The sequence below is a fragment of the Hyaena hyaena genome, unplaced genomic scaffold (genome assembly GCF_003009895.1).
Source record: "Hyaena hyaena isolate Hyena2069 unplaced genomic scaffold, ASM300989v1 scaffold_173, whole genome shotgun sequence".
Taxonomy (NCBI): domain Eukaryota; kingdom Metazoa; phylum Chordata; class Mammalia; order Carnivora; family Hyaenidae; genus Hyaena; species Hyaena hyaena.
The window spans coordinates 1,953,273-1,969,860 of NW_024080805.1; the positions used below are offsets into that span (position 1 = coordinate 1,953,273).

Sequence of the window (16,588 nt, forward strand, 5' to 3'; positions counted from 1 at the left end):
GGGAGACGCCGGGGGACTTTGCAGACACGTTTCTGAATAAACTTTCCAATCGCAGGGGGTGCTGTTGCTGTACATTTTACGTAAAACTGAAAGTATCCCACGCCAGAGTGAAGCCCGCTTTTTGACAGCGGCAGCACGCGCGCGCGCGAGCGCGCGCGCGCGTGTGTTCTGTGTGTGCGAGAGCGCGTGTGTGCGTTAAAGAGACAGGGGTTTATTTCCAACAGGTCTTCCTTAATTTCCCGGGAACGTCTGTAGAAAGGCCAGAGGGGCCTGCAGACTCCAGGGTGTATGCCTTGGCTCTGGGTGCCTGAGCAGCACGGCGTTGACCCAGGGTAGTCACTCCACCACCGTGGTCTTCCCGCTGCTCCTGCGAGCCAGTCGCTCTCTCTCCAGTCCCCATTTTCTTTCTCCGGGTAACAGCACAGGAATAGTTGTGTCCTGCCTGTAAGAAACATTTTCTTTCCATTCTTCTATGCTCTAGCAGTTGCTCTGGAGTGGGAGGGGGTGTGTCCGTCCCTGGGACCCGGCTCGAGGACCTCCCGCGGCGCCGGGAGCACGTTCCCAGGGACTGGAACTCTGGGGACTGCCCATGCTTTGTCCTCTGGCCCGCGGCCGCTCCGTGAGGTGGACGCCTCGGCGCCTTCCTCGCCTCGGGCCCCGGTACTCCCCTCTGGGGGCTGGAACGTGCCCCGAGTCTGGCTCCTCGTTCTTTATTCCTTGGCCTCTCTCTCCGCGACCCTGGGGGGCCTAGAGTCCGTGCTTCCAGTGGCAATCATGCCAGAGCTCTCAGATCTCAGGCCCCCCATCCCACTCGTCCTTGGGGGTGCCCTGCGGCCGGGACCTCTACCCCTTCCCTCGCTCTTGCCCCCTCTCCCCAGGCAGCCCCGGCCCCGGGAGGCCCCAGAGCTGCCTTTCCGGACCCGCAACCCTCCAAACTTGGGCTGGACTCCGTTTTGCCGCGCGCTCCCTCCCGCCTCCCCTCGCCGGCTGTGGAGCTGTAACTTGGAGGCTCAGCTCTCAACTTCGGGTGATTTTTCTTTGCTAGCCTCTCCTCAGGCAAAGTTTCCCGAGCGCAGCCGCGGGCTCAGGGTTTTCACTACGGCCCCAGGCGTCCGCACGCGGGGAGCAAGCGCGGCCGCTGCGCGGCGGTGAGGGGAAGTGGGTGTGCGCACGCAGGAGGGTGTCCGGGAGCAACTCTACCTGGCTTCCCTCCGCCCGCGCTTCCCCGGACCCGGGCTGCAGCCTCGCGGTACACTCTTGCCTTTTTTTTCTGTTTTGTTTTTAAAGTAATCTTTCATTTTAGGGTCCCCGTCCGGGCGGGGGGGAGCAAGGGCGCACGTCTTGCTCCCCCCCACCCCAGCTACCCCTTTCTTCTCTCCCGGCCACGCTGCCGCCACGGCGCTGGCTGCGGCCACTGGTGAGCCTGCGGCCCCAGCGCCCCCTCCCCTCCGCCCGCCCCTCCCCCGGGGGCCGCGTCTGGCGTCTGCGGAGCCCCCCGCCCCGCACCTCCCCCGCCCCGCACTGGCCATTGGCTTGTCCTGGTCTCTTTTTCATGTCCAGCCCCTGATGTGTGTCCATTGGTGTGAGCTTCCCCTTCCCTCCTCCCCTTCTCTCCTGCTCGCCCTGCCCATGTTTTGTGTGTCTCTGTCCATCCAGACTCCTGACGTTCAAGTTCGCAGGGACGTCACGTCCGCACTTGAACTTGCAGCTCAGGGGGGCTTTTGCCATTTTTTTCATCTCTCTCTCTCTCTCTCTCTCCCCCTCTATCTCTCTCCTCTCTCTCTCTCTCTCTCTCTTTTTTTTTTTTTTGCTTAAAAAAAAAAAGCCATGACGGCTCTCCCACAATTCATCTTCCCTGCGCCATCTTTGTATTATTTCTAATTTATTTTGGATGTCAAAAGGCACTGATGAAGATATTTTCTCTGGAGTCTCCTTCTTTCTAACCCGGCTCTCCCGATGTGAACCGAGCCGTCGTCCGCCCGCCGCCGCCGCCGCCGCCGCCGCCGCCCGCCCCGCAGCCCACCATGTCTCGCCGTAAGCAAGGCAAACCCCAGCACTTAAGCAAACGGGAATTCTCGCGTAAGTAACCCAATAATAGTAATAATAATTATTAATAATCACGAGAGCGCGCAGGACGAGAAGTAAGAGCGAGGGGGAGAGAGGGGTGTGTGCATGCATTTTTTAATTTTTTCACGAGATGAACCTCCGAGAGTCGGGAGAAAAGAGCTTAAAGGGAGAAAAAACAAACAAACAAACAACAAACCTCATCTTATTCCGAACCACAGCCGTACGTACACTTTTGGGATAGCACGCACCTTTTATTTTTATTTAATTTACAAAAATTTGACTCCTCCTCTTTCATGCTTTCCGCTGCTTTATTTCGCTTTTAGAAAAGGAACGCAATGATTTGCCCTCCAATTTTGCAAAATAATGAACAATGCTATGGATGCGTACAACTCTTGCAAACCTAGAGGAGGAAGCTGGAGGGGGAAAGGGGGGTTGCTTCCACTCACCGAAGGAAGGAAAACGGGGCGGGAGGAGGGAGCCCAAGCCAAAAAACAATTCCCAGGGAAAAAAGGAGGTGAGAATGGCTCTCGGACAGCGGCGCGCTCACGGTCAAGTGTGCACCAGGAGGAAAGTAGTCATCTCCACAATAGTGAGAAAGTGGGATTGTGGGAGGGGGCCCCCCGGCGCTCTGGAGTCTGCAGAGTGTGGAGAGGGGCCGCGGCGGCTGGGAGAGCCTGGAGACCGGGAAGGACCGGAGCCTCGGCCGGCGCTGCCGCCTTTTGTTCCGGCCCGAGGTGGGTGTTTGTCCCGCTGCCTTTTGTGCCGGCTCCTCGCGCTTGCCCTTCCGCGCCGCCGCCGCCGAAGGGCAGGAGCAAGGGCCCGGGGCGAGCGGGAGATGGAGGGAGGGCGCTCGGGCCGCCGGCGCCTGGGTTCCTGCTGCCCACCCCTCCCAGCCGAACCTCAAGTGGCGGCGAGAAGACGTGAAAAATAAAATAAAATAAAAAAATAAAAATAAAACAAGGCAAGAGGATATAGAATTTCTTGCCCCAAAACAGAAGCCGAGCGTTCGGTCAGCCGTTTTCTGCAACGCTCTCCTCTTTGACTCCCCCACCCCCCCCTGCAAAAATCTCAATCTCTATAAGAGGGAGAAAAATACAATTACCCCCTTCCCCAAAACCCCTTTAGTTGCAAACTTAGAGCGCCGGCGGCATGGAGAGGGAGCGAGGAACTCCCTCCTCTTACTATTTTTTGGAAGATTTTCAAAAAAAGTGGAAGTGGATTTTGATTGGGAAAAATCTCGTGTCTGAATGTTTACAAGCACCGCGTGTGCGGGAGCCTCCTGCCAACAAACAGACAGAGGACCGAGCGCGGCGCGGCAGCCCGGGAGCGGGCGGCGGCGGCGGCCGGGCCTCGCCGGGGCCTCGCCGGGGCCTCGCCGGGCCTCGCCGCGCCCCTGCCCTGCCCAGGATCGCCCACCCCGCGCCAGCCGCCCGCCCTCCCGCACAGCGGCAAGCCGTGCGGCGACTCCGCGCCAGCCGGGTCCACGGTGCATTTTCGCCCCCAGCACAATGCCCAGATCTCCTCCTAGCCCACCAGACTTCGAAATCGGCTGGGGAGAAACTCAGCTTTACGAAGCATTTTTATTTTGCAAAGCAACTGAAAAAGCGCGTCTGCTTCCCCCTCCCCCGCCCCCCGACATTCTTGTCCACAGCGCCGGACCTCGGGGAGGTCACCACGTGCTTTCATTGACCCCCCCGGCCCCGGTCTGGCCACTACCCCCCCCCCCCGCCTCTCGAGCCTCGCCTGGCCAGGTGGGGGGTGAATTGGGAGGGGTGGGGGTGGGGTGGGGAGGTGAGCAAGGGAGTAGTATGTGCGACTGCGTGTTCTGGGAGTGCTGGATCCTCGTACTCCTTGCACCCCATCCTTGAATTCCTGCCCCCTAGCCCGGGTCTGGCTCGGTCGGGGGTTGGGGGGGGATAGGCAGTGGTCCTTTTGAGTCTCTATGGGGTGGTGGGTGGGCTACTGTGTCCTGGCTAACAGAGTGCGTCCGGGAAGGCAGGCGGTGGGCACTTCGGAAAGTTTGGCAGCAAGGGAAAGAAAGGCGTGAGAGGGCCCACATCCCTTCCCTTCCTCATTCGTGACCCTTATTTTAAATTTTGATGCAATTTTAAAACACCACCTATACCCAGTTCTGTATTTATTAAAGGGGGGTGCGCATAAGGAGTTGGATTTTTCACTGGGCCCTGGAACTTGTCACACACTTCGGAAGCTCCCCCCGCCCCGGCACGTTGCGGGGCCCTCCCTCTCCCCACCCCCGCGCATCCCTCCCTCGCCGCTCTCCCCCGCCCCCCACTCCCCCGGCCGCGCCGGATGCGGAGCAGACGCGGCGTGCGGCGGTGTGAAGTTACAGCCCGGCCAGGTACCGGCGGGAAGGAAGGGCAGTGTTCGCAGGACTCGGGAAAGCCGGAACCTTCTTCTGAAGGATGCACTGGGGGCTCAAAGGACGGACTGAGGCGTGCAATCCAGGCTGCTCCCCTATCCCCCACCCACCCCGGGTCCACCTTGGGACATTCCAGGCTGGGTGCGTTTAGCTGGCCTCTAGCCCTGTCTCAGTGTGGGCTTTGGGTTGAAAGAGTAGTAAGGAGGGGGTGCAGGGGCCAGTTCTTCATCATTTTCTGGGTGCGCAGAGGGGGCGGGAGCCATTCCGGTGTTCAGGACCCCCCCTCCCCCCAATCCTCCGCTTCTTGGGCTGAAGGAGCCATTCGGTCGCTAGGAGGCAGAACAAGATCAAGAAAGCTCAGCGAACTTGAACCTGTACCAGAGCCTCCCCCACTCCCTGCTTTGCGTTTCTCGGCCGGGGAGGGACGAGCTTTGCGAGGGTGGGGGTGGGGGAAACGGACGGTTAGGCAGAATTCCCTTTCTCCCCCCCATCACCCCTTATGTCTTTGTTCTTCATTTTGACTTTAAAAATGCTTCTGGCCAGTGCTGCGAAAAAGCGCTCTGGAGCGCGGCCGACAATCCCGTGCGCCGGGCGCGGAGTGGGGGGCAGTTTTCGCTTTCTTTCGGGGCGGACATTTTTGGCAGGGGGAAAAGCGGGGGTACGCACTCTGTCTTCGAGACAAGGCCAAAGGGCGGGATCCAGCAAGTTTGCACTTAGTCTTCGGGTTCACTTCCACCCCCACACCCCCGCGCTAAGCACGGACAACGGCGGCTACGTTGGGCTTGCACAGCGGCTCTACGGCCCGACCCCTGACTCCCCCGCCTCCCGCAGCTCTCGCCTCAGAGCCCGAAATCACAACAATAGTAATAGTTATCATCATAATGATGCGGGCGAGCAGCGTCATTAATAATGAATAACCGCAGCCGCCGCGGCGCTGCGCACACTCGTGCCCGGAATTGCGGGAGAAACGCATTTGCAGAGAACCCCCAAAGTAAAAAGTGTGAGCCTGGGGACACAGAATGAATTTCAGGGCCCGCGCTTGAGGTGTGTGGGGGGATACGGAGACTGCACCGGGTTAACCAGCCGAGTTTTCCAGCCTCACTTCCCATCTCTCCAGCTGGAGGGGCCAGGGAAAGGTTGTCACCCTGAGGCCGGGCTGGACCGCGGTGGAGGCGGCAGTCGGGGCCCCTGGCTGCTCGTTGCCTCCCGGCCTGGCCAGGGCCCCACGGCCCGGCAGTCGCCGCTGCACGTGTTTGCAGCAAGCGCGGCCGGAGGCTGCAGCCTGCGAGCTGCTCGCTTTGTGCCTGAGTCCCGGCGCCCAACTTCACTTTCTGCAAAGCCCGCCCCCATCGGCCCCGGGTCCCGGGCCTCTAGCCTTAGCCTTCGCTTTTGTTTCTTTGCTTTTCCTCTGCATTTCAGACTAGGTTTGCTTCCTTACCCTGTTAAGACAATCAAAAGGAAGGACTTGGAGCGCAAACTTGAAGGCATAGCTCTTTTCCTCCCTCCCCCTCCCCCAGCAGCCTTCCTTTCCCTCGCTCCTTCCCTACATGTCTTCTAGAGCTTTTTTCTTTAAATTTATTCCTTTGCAACTGCAGAGAGGAAGGAGATCTCAGTCAGCCGCTGGGGCATTGAGACGTTCCGGTCTGTCTCGCTGTTTGAACGTAGAAGCATTTTATTTTCTATTTCTTTCTTCTCTTGTAGAGAATTCGCGGCTAATTATTATGATTATTTGCCCACTCCCTTCCACTTCAATCCTGGACTCCCCGCTTTGTAGCGGGAGGTTTAGGCCGGAGCTTAGAAACGTTGGTATTGTGGGGGCGAAGGAGGATGGAGTTGAATTGAGGGAGGGGGTAAAATGGCTGAGGTTAGGAATGTTTTTAGGGAAAGAGGAATTTGCATTAAAATACAGAGAAATTAACAGATGCCCAGAAAGGAAATGTTGATTACCACCGAGAAAAGATGTCAATGCAAATCAGTAGACTACACCAAGAGAATTGTATTTTCATATTTTCTTTGTGCCCCACTTCGTCTCATTTTTAATAATATAGCAGCAATAATAAGAACACGTTTTGATATTTCTTTGAACATTACTAGCCAAATGTTTTGCAAGAAGCCCGATGTTAGACGTATTTCATACATTAGGATATAATTCTTGTTAATTAGCAATAATTTACGTTAAGAGCATAGAAAATGTTGAGGTTACAGGTTTTATATCTGTACATTTGATCATCTTGTTATTTTCAAGAACTTTGCCTCCTATAAAATTAATTAGGTGAAATGTGGAGGTGTAATCAGCAACCTCTGAATTACCACTTCATTTCCTGGTTTTGATTGTAAATCAGTTCAGTCACTACATTTAGAAGACTTTAACCAAGTCTGTTTTGTACCGCATTACCTTTAACTATTTGATACCTAGGAGAATATTTCCTTTTGCTCCTAAATAATATTTCCACTTTCAGAAATATGTCAGGCCTTGGGGATAAAAACAACAACAACAAATCTTAACGGTGGAGTTTTAAAAATGTGGGGTTTTTTTTTTTTTTTTTTTTGCTAAGGTTCTACACAGTACTAACTTTAATAACACAAAATATTATTCCTGAATCTTTCTTTAATCTATAGCCCTCAGAACTTGCATTTAATGCCGAACAACAGCAAAAAGCCACATTTGTCAATGCATACTTAAAAATCCTTAATTCAAATAGCAGGGATCTTGGAGACTGACTTCCTTATTCAGTCTCTCACTTGGTCAAAATGAAAGCAAATGTAGGAGAAAAATGACATAGAGGCATAATGCAAAAGCACTTCTGTTTGTCTCCTTTTCTTTGAAAAGCATGCATGTGTGTTTTGTGTTTATCTTTGGCCAGTATGTTGGGCAAAGAAACATAAGTGCTTACCTTGCTGTCTTTATTAGTGGGAATATAACCTTCATATTCCTGTGGTGACCTTATGTTAAATTAGGAGGAGTACCAGCGGCTAGAAATTATGACATGTCCTACTTGAGCACAGGTGCAGCTAGGCAGGGCTCTCTCAATATTATTTCACCCAGCACATCTGGGAGTTACTCCAGATCTTCCCCCTCAATATTCAGCCTGGGTAGGGTTGAAATAAATTTAACCTGAGTTCACTGGATTTTTGCACTTTATCAAAATCGGTTCCAATATTCTACACTCAAATTAAAATCTATTTTTTGATTCTCTGTGGCTTTAAGTTCATTAAATGTGAAATTGGCAGCTTGCTAAAGAAGGTCAGACTGATTAACTGTTTAAGACTTGTACATTTTCTGCTTCAGTTTTATTAACTGGCAGCATCCTAGATGTGTTTTGTATTTTGTGATTTTTTTTTTGATAGGGTAAGCGTATGGTTTCAAGAGGAGAGACTTACCAACTCTCTTTTCCCCTTTGGAAGGCTAAAAGATGATAGAAGCTGTTCAAATGAGACGCTAGAGTATTTTGGTGCAAAGTTAAAAAAAAAGGAAACAGGAATGAAAGACATATCTACCTTGTTATACCATCCGCTAGTGATTATGTGTGTAGAAATAGTCCCATAATGAAGCGTTTTGGAGCTCATTCAGAAAATTAGTCAACTTTGACAACATTAGGTGAAGTATTTCAAGTCTAAAGAAAGGACTTCTCAGCCTTGTTCTGAAATGTGGCATTTGCTTGACCATTCTGATTTTTATGTGATGGGAGCCACCAAGTGCAAACATGTTTAGAATATTTTAGGCATTCCTTTCTTTAGAATGAAAAAATGACTAATTGGCTTATTTTCTTAAGTACTCAAAAGTATCCCATTTAGCTAATGTGTCTGAGAAGAATTGCCAGTGAATTTGGGATTTCTTTGATTTTGTGGCACTGCTGAGAGTGAGATCAGAAAGGTTTTTGGCAGTATGAATTATGCTACGTTATGATTATTATTTAGATCCGTTTCACAGGTGAATGCAGTCGTTTGCTTATTATGGCGGTGTAAATGTGGCACGTTTTGTGTGTGAAATAGTAGCTTTATAATTTACGAAGCTAAGTCTCTGTGTACTTAGAAGTATATACATTCACGCACAAAGGGTGTGTGTATTTATTTACCTCTCCTTTTATTCTTTGGCACAATACACAACTTAGTCTATAAGAAAAAAGAAATAAATTTGGTTTAAATCCATGTTTTTACTAGTCTTGGGGATAGTTATCATTTAAGCTTTCTTTATGTCCCCTGTGTTAACTATTTACTTAACAATCAACATTGTTTCTAAACTCTAAAACAAGACACAGTTTATAGTGTGTGTGTGTGTGTGTGTGTGTGTGTGTTTTCTCAGGAGTTATGCAAGTGAGATAGTTTTCTTTAAATATGTGGTGATTTGCCTCATTGATAAATTTGCTTTCTTGTTGATAACCTCCATATTCTTACACGTTTTAGGTGCTCATGTTTTCTGGGTATTATGTGAAGGAGGCTAGAAACACTTTATATGTGGTGGGATGGGATGGGGTTGAGAATGTATTTCCCCTTTCTCTCTATTCTCTGGCGCTCTAATAATTGTGCTTTTGTTTCTCCAACCACAGCCGAACCTCTTGAAGCCATTCTTACAGATGATGAACCAGACCACGGCCCTTTGGGAGCTCCAGAAGGGGACCATGACCTCCTCACGTGTGGGCAGTGCCAGATGAACTTCCCATTGGGGGACATTCTTATTTTTATCGAGCACAAACGGAAACAATGCAATGGCAGCCTCTGCTTAGAAAAAGCTGTGGATAAGCCACCTTCCCCTTCACCAATCGAGATGAAAAAAGCATCCAATCCCGTGGAGGTTGGCATCCAGGTCACGCCAGAGGATGACGATTGTTTATCAACGTCATCTAGAGGAATTTGCCCCAAACAGGAACACATAGCAGGTAAATGAGAAGCAAGGAGAAAAGCTGTTTGCATGTTTTCTTTTCATTTTCAGAGGTGCTGTAGCCAAGCACTCAGGAGTGGTGAAGAGCTTTCTGTATTTCTCCATGTGACTGTCCACGACAGCCCTGTAATGTTAAAATAATCATTTCTATTGCTTACGTCCAGAACACACAAAAAATAAATATTTTCCACTTCACTGAGTCAGATGTAGGTGGAGGAGGTGCGCACACCTGATACCCTCTCTCTGGATCTGTTGATGCTGAATTTTTTCCTTTTTTTCTCCCCTTCTCATTTCTAAGTGTTGAACCTTAGTAAGTATACCTGGCCCAGTTTCCAGTGTCCATTTCCAGCCATCGTGACAAGTCAGAGGCAGAAGTGGCTGTATAGTCATTTTGTAGTTTGGCCAATGACCTGTTTGAGTCAGAAGACCTGGTCAGACCTCCCTAGGGGTGCTGTTAGTTCTCAAGGCTTCCACAAAGGCGGGTGGGCTGACAGGGCGTTTTGGAGTGGGTAGAAAGAGTTAACTGAGTTTCAGGGCTCCCTTGGATCCATATTGGCTGTCAGCCCGTATGGGGCTGTAATTAAACACAGCCCCGTGGTGGGATGACACCGTGACCTTGACTTTAAGATGCCATTTTCGACTGGCCAGGCCAGAGTAGAGAGGGCAGTTGCTGAAGCGCACAGACATGCTTACTCGAAAAGTTTAAGGGCATGTTGGAAATTTCAAAAGGTTGGTTTGACAGGAACGGCTGCTCCCTGCAGCCTGCCTCCTCAGCTAAATGATAAATGCTTCTCTGTGCTCCCTCTTGTCTCTGATGTGGTTTTGACAGATGTATCTTGATTTTGTTTGTGGTTTACACAACCACATGTCACCCTTACAAATGTCCAGTCCAGGCTTCCACTGTTTCTGCTGTAACACAATGTAAAAATTCTCTTGGAAAAATACATACACATATTCAACAGCTTTCCTTCCTTTGGTTAATTTTAGCAGAGAGGTAGTTAGGTGTGTGAGTTTCTCAGCAGCTCACAGGAAAATGAATTAACGGCTAGCAGAGGGACTTAAATCCCTATCCTAAGTAATAAGCAGTGGCACTATATGATGACCCTTGAAACATTGTGTGTGTGTGTGTGTGTGTGTGTGAGAGAGAGAGAGAGAGAGAGAGAGAAACGAGTGATTTAACACACAAGACAAAGTGAATGCAAAGTCTGTGGTGACAAAAATGCCAAGCCTTCTGGTGGTTCCCTCTCTTCTGTTTCCTCTGACCCCTCCCCCAAAAGTCAGAAGGTTTATTTGGTTTTAGGAAAGATAGTGCATATAATCAATTGATTCACTGGAACTTATCTTTCTGACCTCGTTTGATCACAAAGTTGAACTGTAGTAGATCAGTGGTCCAGAGGGAATTAAATTTGTATTATTTCTCCTTCCCCTCCTCTGGAATTTGATCATTAAAATCAAACGTGGCCTTTCCTTTCCTTTCCTCTCCTCTCCTCTCCCCTCATCTCCTCTTTTCTTTTCTTTCCCTTTCTTCCCCCATGCTTCCTGCAATAACACTCAGATACTTTTTCTTTAGTAAAATGAGAAATTTGTACCAGGGAAGCTGCATTTACAAAATATTTTTCTAGAATCCACTGCATTTAGCATATGTGACATGTAGTTTAACATTTTATACCGCCCCCTCCCCCCCCCCCAAGTAGGATATAGCAGTGACCATTTCCATGTGCTGTCTTATGACTGGAAGGAAAATGTAAGGCATGATTAATGAAGCAAGAGCAAGCGGAAGGGGATTTGTCGTCTTTGGAGATCCAAAGCCTTTCTAAATCACCAAATATGGAGTAACACTTGCGTGATGTAACATCGTATTTACATATCGAGCTGCTCGTTTAAAAGACAAAACACAGTGTCTGTCAAGCAGGAATTAAAACCACACTTCTTAACTGAGGTCCCAAATAGGTTATTCACTCTCAGATTAACCAGCTCCAAAATTCTGTGCTTCTGTACTTAGAAGAGGAATCTAAAAAGCTGGGGCGGGGGGGGGGGGGGAGGCACTATAGTCAAAGCTTTTTACTGTTACAATTGTGAATGTACATAGAGAAAGAAAAGATATTTTCCTTAACTTCTGGTTCTCATAAAGGTTTTTTGTTTTCAAGACCCAGTATAATAGCAGAGCCCAGAGAAGCACCCCCTCCCTGCCCGCTGAAAAAAACAAAACACAAAAGAAAGAAAAAAGAAAAGAAAGCAAATTTAAAAGATGTTTTAGAAGGCTAACACTAAATAATTTCACGGAGATGAACAGCAATATAAGGTATCTGAGATGTTCAATGGGTGCACAAATGTAGCAACCCAGGTGAGGTAAACCTTTCATGCACAAATAATTACAAAGCCTTAATTCCTTTCATTGTGTTTAATCACCTGTTCCCATCCTGGAATTGGCTGGACATAAATAGCATGGTCACATCTCAAAGTGAGATGTCAGTAACTAGAATCACAATTTTTCAAATTCACAGTAATGAATTAAGAGTTTCCTATGGTGAAATTAACATTCTACCATCGCACATAAATTAAGATGCCCTGGCCCTCAGGTGCCTCTGAAGGGAAGTTCTGAAAGACGGCTGTGCACTACCAGCCCGTTCTCTCAAGCACGCCTTTACAATTCCAAGTCTGCTTTTCTTTCTGTGGTGAGGAAGGAAACAATAAGAATAATCATCCAGTAGATATTTGAATTGTGTCACAAAAAGAAAGGAGAAGCAATGCTCCATGTTAGCAGAGAGATCTATTGATGAATCTGTAGAAGAATATGTTTGGCAACCACATAAAAGGTAGTCGTTTAAGTGCGCTGTGTAGGAAAGGCTTTATTAAAGTGATGTAAGTTGGATTTGAGCTCACTGTGTGCTCTGTGCCATTTTATAGGCAGGAAGCAGGAATAAAACAGTGACAGATTTTCTTGAGATAAGTAAAGCTTAGCATTGGGGGCTTTCAAATAGGAGAAGAAGGTAGAGTTCTTTAAATCTTCAGTAAAGTGATAACGCATTTTGACTGGACATAGGCCTCACGAAGAGGAGCGTTTTTTGGAAAGGATGATTTTTTTACCTGGCAAATAGATGGCTGTGTGCTTCAACACTTCCCCCATGTAACGTGTGTGCTGATTAGGTTGCTTTTTTTCATTTCATTCACATATTCAAAATACTGTGTGGCTGTGATCCAGTGAGACCATTGACATAGTATTAATTTAACTGGAAATGAGCAGGTCATATTGTGTGGGACCCAGTTCATCTATTTGTATGTCAGATACTCACCATCAGATGTCAGCAGCCTGTGACTGGCAGTCAGGGCTTTTAATAGGGCTGTTGCTGTGTTTTCTAGTCTCATCTTTTATGATGGGAGAAATACTCATCAGAGATTAGTGAATGTGAAACTGGTGTTCACTTATAGAAAAGGCCAAAAATATTATTCCACAGTGTCAGCCTTGAGGTTTTGGCTTATGACACACGGAAATCTTTAAATTAGGGTTGGGCCAACGTGAAGTTAGCTTTTTAAGAGAATGAGGGAAAATAGGACCAGTCTTATAAAATGTAGTCAGATCTACTACTATTGGTATATAATATTTTTTCTCCTTAAAATCATGAACATAGGCTTTTATATCAGGATATTTAAAAATTAATTTGCTTAAGCAATATACTTCATAACTAGATAAAAATATATAAGACAGTTACTCTAATGGAGGGGGAAATACTAATTCAAAACCCGAAACACATCAGCATTTTACTTAAAGGTAAATCAAGTATAACACACTTAACGCTTTTCAGAATTTAGCAGATCAACTTGCCTTCTCTTTTTGTACCCATTCTGATTCTTTCCTAGCTCAGAATGAATTGGGGATGTATCTGTGTACTTCATGGTATAATTGTAAATGAGACTATAAATTATAGTATCCTAATATGAGTATTTTTAATTTCTCTTTATTTGTGTGATTCTGAATAAAAACCACTGACTTCTGAAGTGAATTTTTAGCTGAAAAAGAAAACAACAACCCTCCCCCCCCCCCATATACTGGTGAACATTTTACTTATTACCTTCATTATGCAGAGAATAGAGAATATTGTTCCTTGATATATCTATCTATATATCTCTAGGATTTTCACTGGTAGCCTGTGTTTGTGAGGCCACTACCCAGAGACTCATGTTCGTGAGTCTGGGAGTCCTATATACAAGCTGTATTTGTAAATAAGACCACGAAAGGTTGTGAACTGGCAGCTTGGATGTTTTGTCAAAGTACAATGTCAGAGAAACTCTCTCTAAGACAAATTGTAAATAGAACTGTCACAGTGATTGCATGATTGAGCCACAGAAGTGTCTTACAATTGTTGGCATTGTCAGAGGACTTTTGAAAGCTTAATTAAACACAGTGGCCCGCATGGCTGCTAAATTTACTTCGGAAAGCCAAAAAGGAAAAAAAAAAATCTAAAATGTGGAAGATTCCCAAAGATCTTAAAGTTCTTCAGACATTACCCTTCCGGTGACACAGAAAAGATGCATTGTGCATTTTCCTAGTTGTCTTTTATAAATAATAGTTTTGAGAATAGGGCCACGTGATATGAAGATCATCCTGTGTGTGATGTGGAGATTGTGTTAGTTTTTCTGTCTCCTGCTGTTACAGACAGTTAATGTAAAAATGGCCTTTTATTGGAAACACAAATATGTATTCACTTCAAGAACAGGAGCAGAGGGGGAAAGTTTCCCTCCCATTCTCTGTGTTCATTCTGTGAAAGCTTAAAAAAACAGTGCTGTAATTTCTTAAATCACTCCATTCCTTGTGTTGCAAGTTGTGCCTTTTACTTTAAAGGATCTGAAATCTGTTTTGCACACCTTTCTCCTCATGCATGTGGCATTTAATTGTGGAGCTGCCCATGGGCTGGAAAACGCAACTGGGTGTAGAAACGTGCAGGCAATGTCAGGACAGCGAACCTTAAGCTCAGAGAAGAGGAGAGTTGGATGCATATTAATGGCACATTTTCGAGTCCTGGAAAATCATTAATTTCACACCACAGCCTCCATGTAGTTTGGCTAATGTGGGAGGACTAAACTGGAGCATATGACAAACGTGCAAATCCTAGGGAAGCATTTTTCACAATTTTGTGATTTCTTAAGTGGAAGTGTTTAATAAAGGAGAATGGATGAATGGTGGCTTTTGCACACTAGTCTGTGAGAAAGGAAGAAAGTTTGGTTTTCCTTGGGGGAAAACATGAAATTGAACCAAAGTAGCACAGCTAGGGAAATGCACCGAAATCGCGGCATTTAGTGTTAATTTAATGGACTTTGGTTGGTCTGTTCACACCCTTTACTGCACAAAGGAGTCAGTTGACAAATTTACCCCAAGCCCAAGTCTGTTTTTACATACCGTAGTACCAGCTTTGTGCAGCAAAAAGCACTTAGCATCAAACTGGACCCAGCCTGGCACCTTGCCACTTTTTTAGCAAGAGATTTAATCACCAAGGATCTTTAGTACCTTTCTGCTTGTTCAGATTTCATTTGGGTCATGGTTATGTCAGCAGTGTTGTTATTACAAGGATTAAAAAGGAAGAAAGATTTTAACTTAGTGCCCGTTTTTAACATTGTCTCAAACCAAGCAAGTTTTTATTTTATGTGTCAATTTGGAGGACATTAATAAAGTTCATAAATATATAATTTAATGGATAATAACCAGTATTTTTATTTGTAATACAAATAGAAAATGGGCCATTGTATCCCTCCCTCTCTGTTCTTTCCGCCTCCCCAGGTAAATGTGCATCCTTAAACCATTTCTCCTTTACGTCCAGGGTATAGAGGCTCTGGCCAATATCAGTAAATTTACCTTTGTAATTTGCCATGTAGTTTTTACAACAATGACCTAATTAATTTGAGCACGAACCATATTATTGCTACTAGAGTCATTTTCTGTCACAAACTTAATTTCCAGGAAATGTAACCTGACGAATAAGAATGCTTTAGCTCTCCACATGTGCTCCTAGAGACCAAAGGCAGATTTAGAATAATAATAAAAATAATAAAATGCCAGCATTATTAAAGCCAGTATGCTTGATGCCAAACTCAATTTGAAGCCAGTAAACATCAGACTGTATTTCTAATCAGTTTTAGAATGTAACGTATTCCATATTGGGCTCACTGGAATCTGTCTTTCTGCTTTTTACTGGCCAGCTGCACTCCCTATGCATTTTTAAAACATTTCAGCAAAGGCTTTTGCTGTTCTTAGCAGGGTTAGTAACTTGGGGTCTATTTCTGAGCTCATTCGTCATTCTGCGATGGCATTGAGTTAGGTTGGCAAGGGAAGGATTTGAAGCATGGGGGGTGGTGAGGTCACTTCTGACCCCAGCAGGGAATAGGTGAGCTTCATTTGCCTTTACAATAGACGCACAGTTACTGCACCTTGGAGGAGCTCTCAGGTGCCGCTCAGATGGGCGCATGTAAATGCCCTGTCAGATGCGGAGCCGGAATATTAATGCCTCTTCCACCACCGCACCATAATAAAGCTGTACACAGCAAGCTTAATATGCAGCTAGTCTGGGGAATTGTGTAAACTTAGGTAGCCCAGTGTGAAAGACAGGGATGTAAAAATGCTCGATATGCTACAGTTTCCATTCTTGTTCTCCTTTGATCTACAGCAAAATGAAAACATCATCCTTTCCTCCTCTTGGAGTTGTCTCCCCAACTCTGCCACCTCCCAATCCACCACCAGAATTTTTTGCATGTGTGGTGTGGAGAAATGCGACATAATTTGCTTCGTATGGTTAATTACAGGCGCTTGAATATTTAAAATTTTAAATAGCCGCTGTTCCAGCTTTTCCTGTTAAAAGTATGTGATTTGAACAAAGGGATTACAGTGTAAATATTTGTGGTGATTTGCAACACCCCTCTTTCCCCATTAAACACACACACACGTGCACGTGCACACACACACACACACACACATTCAGTATAGATGTAGTGCTGACTTAACAGGCTTCTGTACCTTCATTTATACTTAAAAAAAATCAGCTCTCAACTGGAACTCCATTAAAACATTTTGCCATTATTTTTGAGTCCACTGTTGCTGGAGGTTTTAAAGAGGATTTTTATAATGTGTTCATTTAACAGAATCAACAGCTGTCAGAACCAGTTGTGGTAAATCCACAAAACGTACAAAGAAAATACACGCGTTTCCTGAAACAAAACACTTGGAAAAACAAGCTGCCAAGAACTGGCGAATGAGAAGTCTGCAGACAGGGAGC

General features: G+C 46.6%; 1 protein-coding gene across 3 annotated transcripts in view; it reads left to right on the forward strand.

The window, feature by feature from the left end:
* The first annotated feature begins 1,776 nt into the window (after positions 1-1,776).
* BCL11A (BAF chromatin remodeling complex subunit BCL11A) overlaps positions 1,777-16,588 on the forward strand; it is a 99,738-nt gene continuing 84,926 nt past the window's right edge. For 2 of the 3 annotated variants that reach the window (XM_039240352.1, XM_039240350.1), the window contains exons 1-2: positions 1,910-2,079; positions 8,995-9,324. In XM_039240352.1, coding sequence (XP_039096283.1) covers positions 2,025-2,079; positions 8,995-9,324 — 385 coding nt within the window. In that variant the 5' untranslated portion in view covers positions 1,910-2,024. Of the gene's footprint in view, positions 2,080-8,994; positions 9,325-16,588 lie in introns of all 3 variants that reach the window. The other variant, XM_039240351.1, reaches the window with a different exon arrangement.